The sequence below is a fragment of the Nematolebias whitei genome, chromosome 7 (genome assembly GCF_014905685.2).
Source record: "Nematolebias whitei isolate Nwh7 chromosome 7, NemWhi1, whole genome shotgun sequence".
NCBI classification, from domain to species: Eukaryota; Metazoa; Chordata; class Actinopteri; order Cyprinodontiformes; family Rivulidae; genus Nematolebias; species Nematolebias whitei.
The window spans coordinates 23,030,451-23,049,320 of NC_056504.1; the positions used below are offsets into that span (position 1 = coordinate 23,030,451).

The following is an 18,870-nucleotide window of genomic DNA, read 5'->3' on the forward strand; positions in this document are numbered from 1 at the left end:
AAAGCTAAAACTGATATTGTCAATAAGCCCTGGAGCCCAGATTTAAAGCCCTGCCCTGATGATGAACGAGAGAGTCAACCACCTCATAACAAACGATGACTGTTCAAGAAGAGGTATTGTTATTTTATTATTATCTAATTAACTTTTTTAATTTTAAATTATAATCTTAATTCATATTTTACCTCTTTGTGTTTTATTTTCAGTCTGGGACAGACATAGCAGCTGAGTTTTCTTCCTCTTCAGGGAAATCCACCAGAGATCACCTCCAGCTAAGAAGTTTTTTTCAGGTCTCTGTAAATGAGTCCGCGAGGCTCAATGGGATTTACTTGTCTAAATAAAGGTTGAATGAAAAGTCTGTGATGCGTGAACTCTGAACTTTTCCAGGGACATGTCCCACCTGTGGGAGCAGGTCAGAGAGTCAGAGATTCTTTATTGTCATTTGCACCTCATGTGGTACATGTGGTGGAGCAAAATTATGTACACGGGGTCCCAGTTACATCCAACAATAACATGTATAAGAAAAACAATGATGTATTAAAGTCATGAGAAACAACTGAACCAAATAAAAGTTCCTTAAAAGCTCCATAAAGTATAAAAACATTTAGATATCCATCAGGGATCTTCATCTAGTCTAAACAACATTTTTAATCACTAAGCATTATAAGCTGTGGTGTGCTGAAATACCTGCAGGTTAGTAAATATATCCAAGTGTGGAATGACTAAGAACAAAAATGTAAACAAAATAAACTAATTTAAGCTACAGTCTACGAGTCGTATGACCCCTTCAGCTACAAAAGAACAAAGTATTTTTTTCAGTATTGTTTGGTGGCTACTTTATGTAAACATAACTTTGTACCAATAAATGCATAAAAAAATGACACCTGCTAGAAAAACATCAACTAAATATACACTAAGCACTAATAGCATAAAAACACATTGAACATCAGCACAAACATGAACTTGAGTCTGTGTAAGCAGATGAGCACGCATGAACACAAAAACGTTGAAACAGATCAGCAGCAACATGATGTGATTTTTTTCACAATGATTATTCTGGTTAGAGATTCATGTGTCTATAACAGCCTCAGGGTAGAAGCTGTTCCTCAGTCTAGTAGTCTATTCTTCCTGTCTACAGCCATCAGTATCTATAACATCTCAATGAAATGAGGATAACGAGTTACAACAACAAATAATTTCCCTTTGGGATTAATAAAGTATTTTTCAATTGAATTGAAATATTTATTTTTATACAAATGTATTGTTTACTTGGCATATTTTCAAAATAAACATTTTTAAAGTCTTTATTTTGGCCTTTTTTTTTGTACCGAAAATGAACCCGAGCCCTCCTTGAAACTGAACCAAACTGAAATGTGATTTTAATGTACCGTTACACCCTACCTGTATAAATAAAGGGTAAATGGGGTAGGGGGATGAGGGATATTGGTCCAGGGAGTTGACCCGGTGACCTTCTGATCACAGGCCCACCTTCTCTAACCTCTGCGCCACCACTCTCCCATCACGTATATACAGTGTATTATCTGTAAATTGAAGCTTCTTGAGATGGGGATAAATGCCCCCCATGCTTGTAATTTAAATCTAAAATTAAGACAAGGTCTACCTCAGGGACGCTTCAGTTTCACATCCGTCATTCATTTTCAACTTTGTTTTGCTCCCAAAATGTGAAGGTGTTGGAAAAATCCCAAAAGTTTTTAAATAGTTCATGTATTATAATTTTATGATTAATAATTTTCTTTTTGATATGCAAACACTGAATAGTCATCTTGTTTCTTAAATAAGGTTGAGAGCCAGTCAGAAATGTTTGTGCTCTGGCTGTCCAATCACAAGCTGATATGTGAAAATATTGTGCTTATGTTTTGACCAAGGGCGTCAGAAGCATCCGTAATGTGGGGGGGACACAATGTGTGTAGGTGTGCGTGCGTGCACGCACGTGTGTGCGCGCGTAAAAAAAAGGTGTTCACTAGTGTACAAAAAAAGCAACATTTCAACTAGATTTCCTTTAATTCCACACATCTAAAGCATGTTTCTCAGCACGTTTGTGTAAATTCAGCTGTGGGTTTTAAAGACATTTTAACTTTAATACACTTTAATATACAGCATCAGATCGGCACTATTTGCGTTTAAAATAAATAAAAAATATCACAACTGGACTTTTTTACTTGTGTTCAATACTACTCATCTAAATGATGTTTCTCATGAAGCTTGAGGACGATAAGGTGTGGGGTTTTAAAGCCATTTCAACTTTAATACACCTGAACACACAGCGTCTCTTACACCTGCAGCGTCTTACAACGTCACAGTTACTGCTAAGCTAAGATGCTACAGACGTAGCTCCTCTCAAGCATCCTCCTAACATGAATATATGCTTATGATCAACCCCCTGGTCAACAACTGCCCACACTAAGCATACTAAACTGGTGAGCGAATAACACAGAGGTGTCTCCATCTCCTCCACCTGTGCGCTTTTTATGCCGAGGCAGGAGGAGACGCACAGAAACACTGCAGGTGTTGCACAATATTCTGTGACCACCGTATATTGTGACCTTGGCAACAGGCTGCTGTGTTTAGAGTTGGAAGTAACCAGGAAAACCTGGAGTGGAGTTTTAGTGGCCTGAGTATTCTCCTATTAATCAAGTGGAATGGATTTGTTCACGAAGAAAGAGAAACTGCGCAGACTGAACTAATGCTTTATAGTAGAAGTGGGGGCGTCCAAATGAACATTTTTTTTAATGTGGGGGAGACTTGTCCCCTTCACATATAATGGTTGCGACGCCTATGGTTATGACCCCAATCATTTTTCATATTTCTTCTGATAAATGAGATGCATTAGAATTGGCAACCTTTCTGAAAGTAATTTTAACTGGTTATCAACTGTCTTGTGGTGAGAAGTGTGTAGCCCATGTGCGCCGCTAAATAAACCTCTGACTTTGTCCAGGTGAACGACCATTTGTCTGTGACTCTGGAGGCTGTGGCTGGTCTTTTACCAGTATGTCCAAATTACTCCGTCATAAACGGTAAGGTTCTCTTTTAAGTTTTTCTACTCTGTCCAAAACTAAACAAATACCAGCATGTTTGTCAAGTGATTGGATAAATGAATCTGTCAGGAAACATGAAGACGACCGTCGCTTTGTCTGCACTGAGGAGGGATGTGGGAAGTCCTTCACCAGGGCTGAGCATCTGAAGGGGCACAGTATCACTCATCTGGGCACCAAGCCTTTTCAGTGCCATGCTGAAGGTACACGAAACAACTTGTTCAGTTGTAAGGTGTTTTTTGTGATCTGAACATGTGCTGTCCTCTTTTCTCAGGTTGTAATGCACGGTTTTCAGCACGCAGCAGCTTGTACATTCATTCCAAGAAGCATAAACAAGATGCCAGCACCCTGAGGACCCGCTGCCCTGTAGCCAGCTGCTCCAAACACTTCTCTTCCCGCAGCAGCCTGAAGAGCCACATGCTCAAACAGCACCACCTCAGTCCTGGTTAGAGACCAGCAGGGTTCTTCCTTTGTTCACCTTATTGTTCAGTAAATCCATTAACACAGTGGAGCTCTGATGAAACCCGTCTTCATTTGGTTTTAACATATTTACTGGAATATAACTGGCTTTTGTACACTATTAAGAGTGAATTCCATTTAATTTGTCTGGTTCTGTGATTTGGCTGCATTTTTATTTATTTTTTTGCATAGACAAACTGCTGGGGCCTGACTTCTTCATGTGTTAAACTGCTGCCATTTCTATCTGACCGAGGCTAAAAAAAAAACAATGAACTCACTCTTGTTGAGCAGCTATTTAAGTATTACTAGTATTAGTATTAGTATTAGATCTAGACATCAAACTGGAGCATGTTAGTGGTTGTTAGTCTTTTTGAGCATTTTTTTAGCTGAAATTGGGATTAAACTGGCCTAAAAGTGAACATTCTGGTAAACAATGATTTGCATTGTTGAACAGTAAGAACATGAAAAGTCCAAACTGCAGTGTACTGCTAGTCTTACCCATTTGAGAACACATTCAGTATTATATACCTGTACTGGTCTGTGGGTAACCTTTGACCTTTTCCTTTGCAGATGTTTTATACCAAATGGAAACCACCCCAGCCCTGACTCCCAGCAGTGAGCTTGTCAGCTCTACTCCAGCCTCAGTTGGTGGCACTGGTGTTGCCGTGGGTGACCAGCTGACCAACTTGGACCTCAGCTCTTTATTGTCTGTTCCTGGAGGAAAACCACACTCTGCTGGCCTTGGAGTGGGAATCCCAGTGACTGGAAGCAGCTCTAACGGCTTCACAATGGACTTGTCTCTGGTCAACTCAGGCATTCTCACCATTGACCCTTCCTCTGTGGGCACCACACTTGTTACCAGCACCAGCACAACGTTGGCCAAGGCTTTGGATCCACTTATGACAGCCAACGCTGACATCATCCATCAACATGGTCTGGAAAAAACAGTGGGTGAAGTTCTAACCCCACAGGGCTCTTTGAACTTGGATGATGTGCAGACAGTTACCCCAGAGACCCTAGGAACTCTCACAGCTCTAACAATACAGGGTGTGAGTGCCTCTGTGGATCCTAGTTTGCAGCACTCCCTCAGTTCTTCTAATTGCCTGAACCTAGAAACCTCAGCCTCCTTAGCTGTGGCCCCGGTCCCTGAGCTGCTGGTCTCACCCTCTAAGGTGATGGAGGTGGGTGTCCAGGGAGGTGTCGGGCCTCTGCTGGGGTGTGTAGAGGTGCTGGCTCCTCAGGAGGGAGGAAAGGTCCTCACTCAGTTTGTTTTTCCAAGTCACAGCAGTAGTTTCAGACCACAGAAGGACCCAGAACTTCCTGTGTCACCAAGCAGTTTCCTGGTGAGATACCACACTTTTCCACTTCCTAACCTTTACATGGTCTGCTGGTTGTGCTGTGAAGAAATGTTTACATTTGTACAGTCAGTGTGTATTTATAGTCACTCAGAGTGTTTTATACCACACTGAATTACAAGACTTGGGATTTGTGGGAAAAAAAAAAACCTCGATAAAAATTTTTTTTAAGATCAACTTCTCACGTCAACACTAATTTTCAGTAGCAAGAAGCAACGCTCCTAGGTCGGCCAAACCTTTAGCTCTAAATAACACCCCTAATTTATTCTCAAAAGGTTGCTGCTGCTTAATTTCCTGTTAGCCAGCTGCTGCACCTAACATGGTACAGTCTCTGTCGTACGTACATCAGTAAACTTTGTCTTGTCCCACCCATACCTCTGATCCGCTCAAGTTAATTTAACAAAACTTCATACACCCATCCATCATCACTTCTCTTCATCACTTCAAGGTCAACGTTAAAACAAGGTCTGCTCGTCCGAGACAGAACTTTGATCCGCTCAAGATCATTTCATGAAATTGATACATACAGTTCCTTCTAAAAAAATTAGCATATTGTGATAAAGGTCATTATTTTCCATAATGTAATGATAAAAATGAAACTTTCATATATTTCAGATTCATTGCACACCAACTGAAATATTTCAGGTCTTTAATGGTTTTAATACTGATGATTATGGCGTACAGCTCATGAAAACCCAAAATGCCTGTCCCAAAAAAATAGCATATCATGAAAAGGTTCTATAAACAAGCTATTAACCTAACCACCTGAATCAACAATGTAACTCTAAACACCTGCAAAAGATTTCTAAGGCTTTTAAAAACTCCCAGCCTTGTTCATTACTGAAAACCGCAATCATGGGTAAGACTGCTGACCTGACTGCTGTCCAGAAGGCCATCACTGACACCCTCAAGCAAGAGGGTAAGACACAGAAAGAAATTGCTGAACGAATAGGCTGTTCCCAGAGTGCTGTATCAAGGCACCTCAGTGGGAAGTCTGTGGGAAGGGAAAAGTGTGGCAGAAAATGCTGCACAACGAGAAGAGGTGACCGGACCCTGAGGAGGATTTTGGAGAAGGGCCGATTCCAGACCTTGGGGGACCTGCGGAAGCAGTGGACTGAGTCTGGAGTAGAAACATCCAGAGCCACCATGCACAGGCGTGTGCTGGAAATGGGCTACAGGTGCCGCATTCCCCAGGTCAAGCCACTTTTGAACCAGAAACAGCGGCAGAAGCGTCTGACCTGGGGAAGCAGCACTGGACTGTTGCTCAGTGGTCCAAAGTACTTTTTTCGGATGAAATCAAATTTTGCATGTCATTCGGAAATCAAGGTGCCAGAGTCTGGAGGAAGACTGGGGAGAAGGAAATGCCAAAATGCCAGAAGTCCAGTGTGAATCACCCACAGTCAGTGATGGTCTGGGGTGCCATGTCAGCTGCTAGTGTTGGTCCTCTGTGTTTTATCAAGGGTAGGGTCAATGCAGCTAGCTATCAGGAGATTTTGGAGAACGTCATGCTTCCATCTGCGGAAAAGCTTTATGGAGATGAAGATTTAATTTTTCAGCATGACCTGGCACCTGCTCACAGTGCCATAACCACTGGTAAATGGTTTACTGGCCATGGTATTACTGTGCTCAATTGGCCTGCCAACTCTCCTGACCTGAACCCCATAGAGAACCTGTGGGATATTGTGAAGAGAAAGTTGAGAGATGCAAGACCCAACACTCTGGATGAGCTTAAGGCCGCTATCGAAGCATCCTGGGCCTCCATAACACCTCAGCAGTGCCACAGGCTGATTGCCTCCGTGCCACGCCACATTGAAGCAGTCATTCATGCAAAAGGATTCCTGACCAAGTATTGAGTGCATAACTGAACATGATTATTTGAAGATTGGCGTTTTTTGTATTAAAAACACGTCTTTCATTGGTGGGATGAAATATGCTAATTTTTTGGGACAGGCATTTTGGGTTTTCATGAGCTGTATGCCATAATCATCAGTATTAAAACAATTAAAGACCTGAAATATTTCAGTTGGTGTGCAATGAATCTGAAATATATGAAAGTTTCATTTTTATCATTACATTATGGAAAATAATGACCTTTATCACAATATGCTATTTTTTTGAGAAGGACCTGTATGCACGTCACTACCGTGACCCGAAAAGGAAGAAGAGGGTAAAGATGAAGGATAGATGCACGTCACTGTGTCACATACACTTTTAATTGCCCTAGCTTCAAGGGCAAGATCACAAATCAAGGTCAAGTGTTGTTAAGGTCTTTGCTTGTCTTGACCATAACGTCTGATCCACTCAAGATAATTTAACAGAACTTGGTTTACATTTGTACCACCACTAGACTGTGTGTCCTGCAACCTGTCATGGCTCCAGCTCAAAGGGACGGTCCTTTGCCAATTCCCCCACCATGGAAAACAAACAAATGTTTTTGTCTCTGAGGATGTGGTTCCTGAATCAGCGGTCTCCCAGATTACCCACCCCCAAAATTATGCTTGGGTTTAATGAGCACACTCCGATTTCAAATTTCTGGTGAACACACCCTGTTGGACTGATTATTCTTCATAGTGGAGTATAAATGACCATTTATTGATTACTCTCTGAGCACTGATTTAAATTCTGTCCTTTTTGAGTTGTCTTGATGAGTTGTGCTTTCCCTGCTCGTTTCTCTGTCCAAATATTATCAGAGCATCACATGGGGCTCCGTTTAATGGTCCAGGTTTGTGATGAGCTGGTCAGAAAGTTCACCACAGACAAGCTGCTGCCGCTCTGCTCATGAGTCGAGGTTTTACTGTGGAGAAAACTAAGCTGCATGGTCTGTCTGTAGGATGTTTACAAGTAAAGTCAGAGAAAAAAACAAAAAGATCAAGAAGCTGTTATTTGTAAACATTTTCTACAAAAACCTTATCAGCTGTTCATCATGTGAGTTGATCGTAGGTTTGAGCTGTAAGTCATTGACACCCACCAGGCAGAAAGTTGCAGCTCACTTTGTTCCTTTTTGTTTCCAACCTGTTTGTGATGAAACTCAGTGGGTTCGGATATAAATGGTAAATGAACTGTATATGACGCCTTTCTATCTAATCCAGCGCTTTACACTACAATCTGTGCCCTCATTTACCCATTCATTCAGCACTCTACTAGATCTCTACAAAGCTAATTGAACAAATCATTCTAAAGAGACTAATCAGAGCTTTAGATCACATTCATTCACCGATGGGACACACATCGGAGGCGATGAGGGGTTCAGTGTCTTGCCCGTGGACACTTCGGCATGTGACTGCTTGTGGATTTGAACCCCCAACTCTTGCATTGGAGGATGACTGCTCTAACCACTCAGCCACAGCTGCCCCAAGCCGCTGCTTGTTTGGAAAACTATGAGGCAGAATTTACTGATTCAGAGAATCACTGTTCTGTTAGCTATGCTAACAAGACTAATGATGCTAATACCTGTGAAGCTGCTCAGAGCTTAGTTGTTAATTGTTTGGGCCTGTCACATCGTGAAGTTTTAGACAACTTACACAGACGTATGAAAACTAAAGGTGCACCTATTGCAGCTTTCTGGCCGATCATTAGCTATGTTTACATGTGCAGAATTCTTTGACCGGATTGAAATGTGTTCTGTTTGAATAATTCAAATGTATTGTTTACATGGGCACAATCTGTTCATGACGAGCGTTTACATGCAGCGGGCATTGTTCTGAACAACAGTACTGACATGCGCAGAGTGGTAAACTCTCCTTAAAAAAAATCCACCGAAGAAGAAGTTCTACTTCCGGGGTGAACGTAAACAAACCTGAGCACCCAAAATGGACCCGCGACAGTTTTTAATGATGGTAGAGACGTTACTGCACTCCCTGACTGAGCATACAGATCATTTTGAGCTCTTTCAAAGTTTCTAGTAGAAATGTTGTGTCGCTCACCGACCAGTTTTGCTCCCCTGACATGCTAATATTATTAGCATTAGCCAGGCGGAAATGGCAAAGTCGCACATGCGCAGTCAGGTCAGTTTTTCACGATCAGATAAAAACGAACAGATCAAGCGTTTACATGCACACCGATCGGGTTACGGATCGGCGTAAACCACCCGTTTCGTTCTGATCACAAATTATATCGGATCACACCGAATACACAAAAAAAAACCCTAATGGAGTGTTTACATGACACACTTTTATTCCGACCGCCCATTTGATCCGGTTACTTATGTCCATGTAAACGTACCTAATGATCTCTAAAAAGTCTGACCTACCGATTCAGATTTTGGCCGATATCGATTTTGTTTTATAAGCGACACTGTCAGGTGTCATGAGGTCACAATGCACCTTCTGTTTTCTAATCTTATTTTATTTTTCATTCATTCAACCTTTATTTAAACAGGTTAGTCCCATTGAGCCACGAGGACTCATTTACAAGAGAGATGTGGAAATTATTGAAAAACATATCCTTGAACAATATCCTAGAAACAATACAAACTTGTTTTATCTGGCCATGAGGTGGTGCTCTGAAATATAAAAGAAGTTTAAACAATTGTTGTTAAAACAACAAAAAAAATTGGTTTCTCGTGCAAGTATCGGCCGATCTCCGATTTCCAAAAATTAAGGAAATTGGGGCCGATGTGTCGGTGCACCCCTAATGAAAACTGTGTCCAACATGCTGACATACCCTCAAGACTTTTGGACATATACATTCAGTACTTGAAGTCATTGGAAAGATTGAGTGAATTTAATAGCACCATCAAACTGTGTGGTGATAATAATAAAACTAATTGTAACTAATGTTGTGCTGTAGGGAAGTGGAGGCTCAGCCAGGACTGACTACAGAGCTATCCAGCTAGTAAAGAAGAAGAAGCAGACGGGTACCTCAGCTACATCTGGTGAGAAAAATTCACCACTTTGATTTGGATGAAACTAATTAATACATTTACTGTCAGATGATGATGATTGGTTTTTTTTCCAGTGTGCCAGAGAAAGCCTAAAGGATCCAAAGTGACTACAGCAGCAGTACCCCTTCCCTGCTCTGGTTCTCAATACAGTGACGGGGCTGAAGCAGCCGGCGGGGGCTTGGCTTGGCGGGATCCTGTCACCGGGGCTCAGTATGTCCAAATTCAGCTGCTGCAGGTCAGATCACTCTGCATATGTTTAGTGTTTTTAGTCTGAGGGTTAAAACCAGTTCAAAAGCTTTCCATGTGAATCTAGAATCTGGAGCGGCTGTGGCTGAGTGGTTAGAGCAGTCGTCCTCCAATGAGAGAGTTGGGGGTTCAAATCCACCAGCAGTCACATGCTGAAGTGTCCCTGGGCAAGACACTGAACCCCTCTGATGTGTGTCCCATCAGTGTATGAATGTGATCTAAAGCACTGATTAGTCTCATTAGAATTATTTGTTCAATTAGCTTTGTAGAGATCTAGTAGAGTGCTGTATGAATGGGTAAATAAAGCACAAATTGTAGTGTAAAGTGTTTTGAGTATCTTGAAATAAGATAGAAAGGCCCTATACAAGTACAGTCCATTTACCATTTAAAAGGGTTAAATCTGGTCCTCTGGACATTCAAAAAAAAAAAAAAAAATTGTAGAAACGTTTCGTCTGTTCTCAAAAAAGACTTCCTCAGTCTGTATTCAGCTCAGTCTTATAAATACCACCCTCTCGCAGTGGATCAACCAGTTTGGTGCTGACAGCCAAAACCAGCTGCTCACATAATCGAGGAGGACCATCAGCCTAACGATGGATCATTAGCACCCTGATGGCTGTTTGCTATTCACAGGGGGCTGAGTGATACTAGCAATAACAGCATTGTAAGAGGGGGACAGTTGAACACGGAGGCCTCCAACCCTGTTTAATGATGGACGGTTTCTTTTCACAAAGATGGCCTCCTTTACTCCTCTCTCAAACCATCATTCCTCTCTATCAAGGATGTGAACATCTTGATCTCTGAAAGAGTGACCGCTGGCCTGGAGATGAGTGTAGACCGCAGTGTCCTGGCCTGATGATGTTGATCTTGTGTGCTGGGCCATCCTTTTGGCCAGTGGCTGTTTAGTTCCCCCCGATGTAAGACTGAACACAGCCCTCCTGACACTGAACAGCATACACAATATTACTCTGTTTGTGCCGGGGGACTGGATCTTTGGGATGAACCAGTCTTTGCCGTAATGTATTTTGGGGTTTAGAAGCCACTGGGACTTCATGTTTAGAAAATAAACGTCTCAGTTTCTCTGATACTTCCACAACATACGGAATGACCACAGGTCTGGGTGTTCCTCCTTTTCACCTGATGGCTGGCTGGAGTCCTGTTTGGGTTTCTTCTCTGCTTTCAGCAATGCCCAGTTAGGATATCCACATTGCTCTAGAGCCTGTCTTGTGTAGGATTTCTCCTTCTGCCTGGCTCCTGAGTTAGTGGGGACACTGTCTGCTCTGTGGTACAGAGTCCTGATAAATCGTTATAATAGCTGTTTATGTTTTTAATATAATTTTCAAATCATATATTTTTTATGATTGTTTACTGTTGTACTGATAAATAGCTCCTGGAGGGTAAACTATATCTTGACTGCAAGTATCAAGCTGTGCAATCTTTCGTTTTCTACAACTGATAGTGGTTGGTCATGAATCATGATGAAGTTTAGCAACTTCTCGGTAAAAATTTGAGCTCCGTGGTTTCAGCGATGTCTTCTTCTTGTTCAATCCGAAGCAAGCAGCCTGATTTGGGACAGCCGCGCTCAGTCTGTTCCTCCTCAGAGACGAGCAGACTGAGCGGGTCAGATTGGACGCGGCTGGCCGGGGTTGAGTCGCCTCTTTCTGGTTGAGCAAAGAGCACCGCCCACGGAGCTCGAATGTCCAATGTAAAACTAACTTTACCGCAGTTTAATGTGGCGCTATTAGGGCTGGGTACCTTTCTAAAAAAATTGGTACCGGTGTCTGTGTCGGTACCTTCACTTCGGTGTCGTTTCCAGGACGGTTCTTTTTTCGGTACCAATTTTGTAATTACTATTAATTCTAACAAGAATTTTTCATTCATTCAACCTTTATTTAAACAGATAAATCACATTGAACCTCGAAGACTCATTTACAAGTGAGACCTGTTTGGACAGACAAAAAACAGTGGTTAACAGGACACATGTAGGAATTGGAGGTGAAAAAAATTCCTATCAGACTTTTTTCTTGGCTGAGAAAAACCCCTAATATTGAAAAAAACACTTCGCACAAACAAGCACATATTTACTAGACATTCTGCAGAGCAGAGCAGGAAGAAGGAAGAGACGAGAATAAAATTATGTTACACATTACAGTACAAATTGTGAGTTTTATTTTTTAACTTTGGTATTTTTCCATTCCAAGCAGTTTTCTTACATAAAAACAAACAAATAATTTCCAGGTCAAAAGACCAGTTATAAACCAGTGACACGTCAGTGTCTAATGTAGAGGATGACATTTTTTCGGGAGTACTGCCGGTCACGTGAATCCGGCCGGATTCCGGCGGGACCGGAGTCAACTTTATTATAACTCCCGTTATCGGGACCGGACAGGACAAAAACTTAACGGGAGCAGACGGGAGCGGGAGCCAACATAGGACAAAAAAAGAAATAGGCAAAAAATAATAATAATAATAAATTTCAGACAGGCGGCTGCGCCAACAGCTTCCGGCGCCTTTTCCAGCAGCTACTTCCGGCCGCCTTTTCCAACCTTTGTTTACTGTATCAACCAACATCATGGAGGGAGCATACGCCAGCGGAGAAACCGAGAGGGTAAAAAATATTTTGCAACGCAAAGTTAGGAATAATGACGCATCTGTTAGGTTAACAGAACTGTCAGGGAAGGCGCTAATAGTTCAGAACTTTATGAGAGTCGAGTGTGACGGTGTGAAGACGCTCTACGCTGCTTGCAAAACATGCTCAGTTATAATAAAGTACGCCACTGACTCGGGGACGAGCGGTCTGAAGAGGCACACTTGCAAGGCTAATTTCGGAACGAATCAGCCAAGCATTTCTTCATTCATTAAACGAAAAGTACCGTCAGGAGTCAAGTCTCGTATGACCAACAAAATAGCCCGCATGTGCGGCGTAGATTTGAGACCATTTGCTGTAGTAGATGGGAAAGGTTTCATCGACGTCATACAGGAGGCAATCGACATTGGAGCAAAGTATGGAAACAACGCTGAGGCACAAGACATACTGCCATGTGGACGCACGGTCTCTCGTCATGTTCAAGGAGAATACGATAAAATTTAAAAAATGGTCATGGAAGAGCTCCATCAGGTATGTCTGTCACGCTGCTCTATTTTATAATACAGTACAAACATTTTACCTTGACATCATGCAGTAGTCTAATTATAGATTTCCTAACACTAAATCTGTTTTTTCTCCTCCTTTTAAACTGCTTAATCTCTCAACTATAAATTAGTCATCTGTTTTACATGTAATATACTTTGAGAGCTAATAACAATATACGTAATTCCTTTGGTGCAGACTAGAGACCATGCAATCACGACAGACCTTTGGACAGAGGAAAGGACAAACACACACTACATCACCGTTACAGTCCATTACATCTTGGATGGGAAGATGGTGAACCGTATTCTGGCCACAAGGGAGATGGAGGGTGTCAAATCTAATGAACACATCAGAGGGACTGTGGAGAAAATCCTTCAGGTATCTCACACTCAAATGAGATAATTATCTTTATTTACATGGCATATTAGCTTTGTAGAGGTCTAGTACAGAGCTGTATGAATGGGTAAATGAGGCACAGATTGTAGTGGAAAGCGCTTTGAGTGTCTTGAAATAAGACAAAGGCGCTATATAAGTACAGTCCATATGCAATAAATATTGCCAATTAATTCGTAAAATTGGGAAAAGTATGAGAACATGGTGCAGCAATAACAAGAACATGTCACAGAAGGAACAATAGAAAAGACAAATATATATATTTTTCATTCAACCTTTACAGGCTAACCTCATTGAGTCACGAGGACTCGTTTTCAAGAGACCTGTTCCAATCCAGACAGACAGAACATATAAAGTACAGACAACAATAACAGTGAACAATAATAACGATAAACTACAGTAAAAATGCTGTAAAAATACAGTTAAAATAAAAGTAGTGTCTAAAAAAATAAATCAATGTGCCATAAAAAATGTAAAATACTAAAAACAAGAATATATTTGCTTTGAGATTTCTATTGACATTAAGAAATGTTTAAAACCCCTCACAATAAATTAAGGTGGACAACTTCAGTTCCTGCTGAAAGGTGTTCCAGGTTGCAGGAGCAGACTAACCTGGAATATAACTAAGTGCATCAGTAAGCGTGTGTCACGGTCCTTCGCTGTACATCAGTCTGTGCCGTGGTAGGCAGCAACTTAGGCAGATTACCATAGTATTTTACCTTAATTGCAGATGGAGTTTTCCTTCATTTAATACACAACACATGTGTAATATGTGTAATATGTTTTGTCCTAATGTAGTACTATAAATTTATTGAAAAGTGCTTCGTACAATTACATGACTGTTGATCAATCTGTTTAATGATTATCATATGTCTGGTCTTCTTATTTGCTAAGTTTTTGGTTTATCTTTGTTTTGTTTTTTTACCTAACAGGAATTTGGCATCCTGAGCAAGCACACTGTGTTTGTGACAGATAATGGCTCAAACATGATCGCTGCTTTCAAGGATTATGTGCGACTCTCCTGTGCCGGCCATAATATCAACTTGATCTTAAAACACGTATTTGACCACTTGGATGAGGACAACCCAGTACACAGCAGCGTCATCAAGCTGTTTAAGGACGCAAAGACCCTGGTCACACATTTCAAAAGGGCAGGGTAAGATACATCAAATCTTGTAATCTCTGCCTGGTGAGGCTGCTTAAATAATCATAAAATATGATAAGTGAAATAAATAAAGAAAAATTGAGGTACTGTAATTTATAACTGCAAAGGTCACATTTTCTTGACTTAGTTTCAGTTGTAAAGCTCTTCTTTTTAATAAAATATTTTTTCCAAAAGAAAGGCCAATAAATTGCAATTTTTATAGTCCCTGTAACTCTATTTTGACTTGTGCACGGTCTTCTTTCAATTTTAGGTTACAAAAAGCACTGGACCAGTCACTGAAGCAGGCTGTGGAGACGAGGTGGAACACCAGACTTGCCATGCTCCAGTCAATAAATGATGCTCTCAAGTCTGGTAAGCTGCACGACATCCTGCTTCGCAGAAGCGAGCTCCGTTACCTCAACAACATAGACTGTGACCTTCTTGAGGACGTCATCCAGCTCCTGAAACCTTTTGATGAGGCTACCAGGCACCTCTCCATCGATCAGGCACCTACTCTTCACCTCGTCCTCCCAACCAAGGCAACCCTGCTGCAGGGTTTGTTGATCCAGGATGGAGATAGTGCAATTGTGAAAGAGGTAATATAATACTTTGTTTATTTTTATTGTTTAGTTTGATCATTCAAGTAGCTAACAGGAGTTTGGCCCTATTCAGTAACAGTGATAAAGGCAAGAACAGAACTGAGTCTGATGTTTTCCAAAAGAAACATTGTACAAGTTAAATTTGAAATAAATTTAAAACTCCTCCACGCCTAAAATAAAGCACAGTGCCTGTCCGCCTGAGAATTTTTTATGTCCCGTAATAATGATGTTGCATACATCATTATCATATCATTGCATGTGTCATCATGTGGTTTCACTCCTCCTCTAGCTGAAAGAGAAGTTGGCCCAGGCAGTGGAGTTGAAATTCAAAATCCACCTGTACCATAAGCTAGCCACAGCTCTCTCTCCTAGCCTGAGGAGTTTCTTGAGGAAAACGCTCTCCGGTCAGGAGTATGAGGAGGTCATCAACACCCTGGCAGCACTCACAGAAACAGCAGGGACAGAGGAGAGAGCGAGAAGCCTTGAGAAGAAACAGGGTGAGTAAAACTAGCATCAACAGAGCACTCACAGCAATTCTAAAATGTAATAACAACATTTCTTCCTATCATTTATTTAGAGGCATTCATTCACACACACGTCTGTATAATCTAATAGGTAATGTCCAATATAGGTAATGTTCTATAAGAATCTCTTTTTTTTTTCTCTCCAAAGGTCCACCCCGAGAGGCAGTTCCCAGTCCCACAGAGGTGCACGACTTCTTTTCCTTTTGTGTTGAAAAGCAGCAACAGGAGGGGGACAGTGGTGGTATTTCAGAGTCATGGGGCCGCCAGTTCGTGGTAGAGTACATGAGTGACTCTAAGTTGACAGGCTTCCAGTCTCTGCTCAACTTCTGGCATGAGAGGTCTGATGGGCTAGTGCCAGTTGCCAAGAGGCTGCTAGCAATCCCAGCAACAAGCACTCCTTCTGAGCGTAGTTTCAGTGTTGCTGGGAGACTGATTGAGGAGAGGCGTTCCACCCTCAATCCAGAAAATGTAGATGAACTTTTGTTCCTACATAGCAATTTATAATGACAACTATTCATATGTGCTGAAGAGTGGAAAAGTAGACTGATATGCACGGTGGCTGACAGACACACAGCAAACAGTTAAAACGTGCTGCAAACACAGGAATGAATCAAATTCCAAAACAAAAAAACAAATGCAACAGAAAAAAAAAATCTGCAGTCACAGAAAATAGATGACACACAATCAAAAAAAAAATGCAAAGGAAAAATGCTTCAAATACAAATAACACCAAAACAACTGCTGGTCTGGTCAACAGAACCCTGCAAATACATTACAGCTGAGTGGCAACTGGCCCAAAGTTGGCTTATTTTATGAGTTTAATGTGCACTGAGTAGAGTACTTTTCAGCATTTTCCTTTGCATTCGTTTTTTGGGTTGTATGTTTTATTTTCTGTAATTGCAGGTTTTTTTCTTTCGCTGCATTTTTCTGTTGCATTTGTTTTGTTTTTGTTGTTGTTTTAGAGTTTGCATCATTTATGCGTTTGCAATGCTTTTTAACTGTTAGCTGTGTGTGCAGTAGCTGACTGTTTGCAGCATGTTAGCAGTTTACATTTGTTGGCCACTGTAGTATTACTGTTTGTTTAGCTGTTTGCAGCATGTTAGCAGTTTGCACCTGCTGACCACTGTAGTATTGCTGTGTGTGTAGTTGTTTGCAGCACATTTGCACCAGTCAACCACCATATATATATATGGCAGTTGTATTTTTATTTAGTATTTGCATTATATGCACATTTTTTTTCCTTTTTCAAAAACTCAGGTACAATATGAATGTAATGCCTTTATGCAGTTTTGTTCATTGATGACAGTTTGTTTGGTGCAATTTTTTTGTTTAGTTTTTTATTTAAGCAATTTAAACCATGACAGGAACGTTACTGTCTAAAGGGAAGGAAACAATTGCTCAATAAATTAGTAAAAAGCAACTTCTATTTGTTCTGTTTGGGTTCTTTCATCTAAGGTAGACATGGTGTGACCCATGTACTGGTTTTCATTTTTTGTTTTTACTGTAACTGACCTTCAAAAAAGCCAGAAACAGGGACTCAGCAGCTAATCCTCTGTAGAAAAACTATAAGGACTACAGGCCATGGATTTGTTTTGTGACCTTTAGTCAAGGTTTTTGTTTGAATTAAGGCAATAAATGCCTCCATATTTCACCACAGATTAACTCTTACTGTCATATCTTTTGAAATCAAACTGCAGAACACAAAGTAATTTAAAAAGGAATGGTTAGAAAATCAATTCAAATTCAATGCATTTCTTAAAAATTAAATGAAGAGGAAAAAAAAACAGGAGCAGGACAGGAGTGGGAGTGATTCTGACCAGGAGCAGGACAGGAGCAGGAGTCATGTTACCAGGAGCAGGACAGGACAGGATTAATTTTTTTACTCTGGACCAGGATTGGGACAGGACAGGATTTTTTTCTGTTGGACCAGGACAGGACAGGAGTGAAAATCTACTCCTGTGTCATCCTCTAGTCTAATGCTCACTGCTACACACTGAGGACCTTTTCATTTAAGTTTTTTTTTTTTTCAGAAAAATCAACATGTCTGCTTTCTGTGACACAAACAAGCCTGTACCTGGCTGATGGTGTCTCCAGCAGTAGAAAATGTTCACTCTGAGGGTGTAGATGATGCTTGTTGCATACACAGATACCTGGTTGTAAGTTTGATAGCACTGACATATTGTCCCTCACATTCCACCAGCGGGTCACTGGATTCAATGAGGTAAGGATGATGCAGACATCTGCACCTCTGTGTCTCTGCCTGAATCTTCTCTGTGGTTCTCTGGAGTTTAGGGCTCTGATCATCTCCCTAATTGACATTAGAACAAAACATCAACAATAACATGGTTGTGTTATTATTACTCAAAAAACATCATCTAAGCTGAGAGATGAAAGCTCAACTAGTCATAAAAATCCTTTAAAGTTTAACTTACCTCCACCATGAAGCTCCACTGTCAGCTTCCAAGATGGCGCCCGAGCTGGTGGCTTGCCGCTCACCTCTATCCACTCTTTCTTTTTTTGCTATTTTTATCATTTTTCTTCAATAAGATCAACTCACTACTGGTGTATGATCGCCAGCAACTGCTCAATCTACAATTTTCCACCACTTATCTCGCCTCTTATGAACATTTTGATCGTGGTTCTGGGCCACCACCTCCGCTGTTTGGGAACGTACCTGGGTATCTCCAGCTCGCGGCCTTCGTGCCTGCACGAAAACATCGATCTCGTCGACGTGGGAGACGTGCTGGCCACCTCGTGAGGCTCAAAGCTAGCCTCGCTCGTTCCTCAGCTACAGCTGTCCACCGGACTGAGGTTTCTCCACCTGGATTCCTTGCGGAGTCCTGCCTGCTGCAGAACATCGGGTCGGAGGCGTGCAGCGAGCGCGCGCCCAGCTGCGGTATTTCCAACCATATCCAACAAATCGAATCCAACCCGGGTCCAACAGCTGTACCATCGGATCGTTCCAACGACCCTGCTGTGTCCGGCGGCTCCCGGTTTCCAGCTGTTAGTCCCGGCTGCACTTTCTCCAGCCGGAGGAGGCGAGGACCCGACATAAACAAACTGAAACCGCTGATCTGCCCCCCCCCCC

General features: G+C 41.6%; 2 protein-coding genes across 2 annotated transcripts in view; both read left to right on the plus strand.

The window, feature by feature from the left end:
- Positions 1–18,870, plus strand: part of si:dkey-156n14.3 (zinc finger protein ZXDC) — a 124,229-nt gene that overhangs the window by 28,342 nt on the left and 77,017 nt on the right. The window contains exons 3-8 of the mRNA XM_037678688.1: positions 2,954–3,032; positions 3,123–3,253; positions 3,325–3,495; positions 4,080–4,852; positions 9,653–9,737; positions 9,821–9,981. Coding sequence (XP_037534616.1) covers positions 2,954–3,032; positions 3,123–3,253; positions 3,325–3,495; positions 4,080–4,852; positions 9,653–9,737; positions 9,821–9,981 — 1,400 coding nt within the window. The remainder of the gene's footprint in view (positions 1–2,953; positions 3,033–3,122; positions 3,254–3,324; positions 3,496–4,079; positions 4,853–9,652; positions 9,738–9,820; positions 9,982–18,870) is intronic.
- LOC119411760 (zinc finger protein 618) lies at positions 13,238–16,478 on the plus strand. Its single transcript, XM_037678689.1, has 5 exons — positions 13,238–13,500; positions 14,448–14,671; positions 14,931–15,255; positions 15,548–15,755; positions 15,931–16,478. Exons 1-5 carry the CDS (start codon positions 13,414–13,416, stop codon positions 16,284–16,286), a joined length of 1,200 nt encoding a protein of 399 aa, XP_037534617.1. The 5' UTR covers positions 13,238–13,413; the 3' UTR covers positions 16,287–16,478.

Excerpts from the sequence above, each read along its gene's own strand:
- LOC119411760 (XM_037678689.1), top strand. The coding sequence starts at position 13,414 with ATGGTGAACCGTATTCTGGCCACAAGGGAGATGGAGGGTGTCAAATCT. Across the intron at positions 14,672-14,930 it reads ACACATTTCAAAAGGGCAGG|GTTACAAAAAGCACTGGACC; the intron begins GTAAGATACATC and ends TTTCAATTTTAG. Across the intron at positions 15,756-15,930 it reads AAGCCTTGAGAAGAAACAGG|GTCCACCCCGAGAGGCAGTT; the intron begins GTGAGTAAAACT and ends TTCTCTCCAAAG.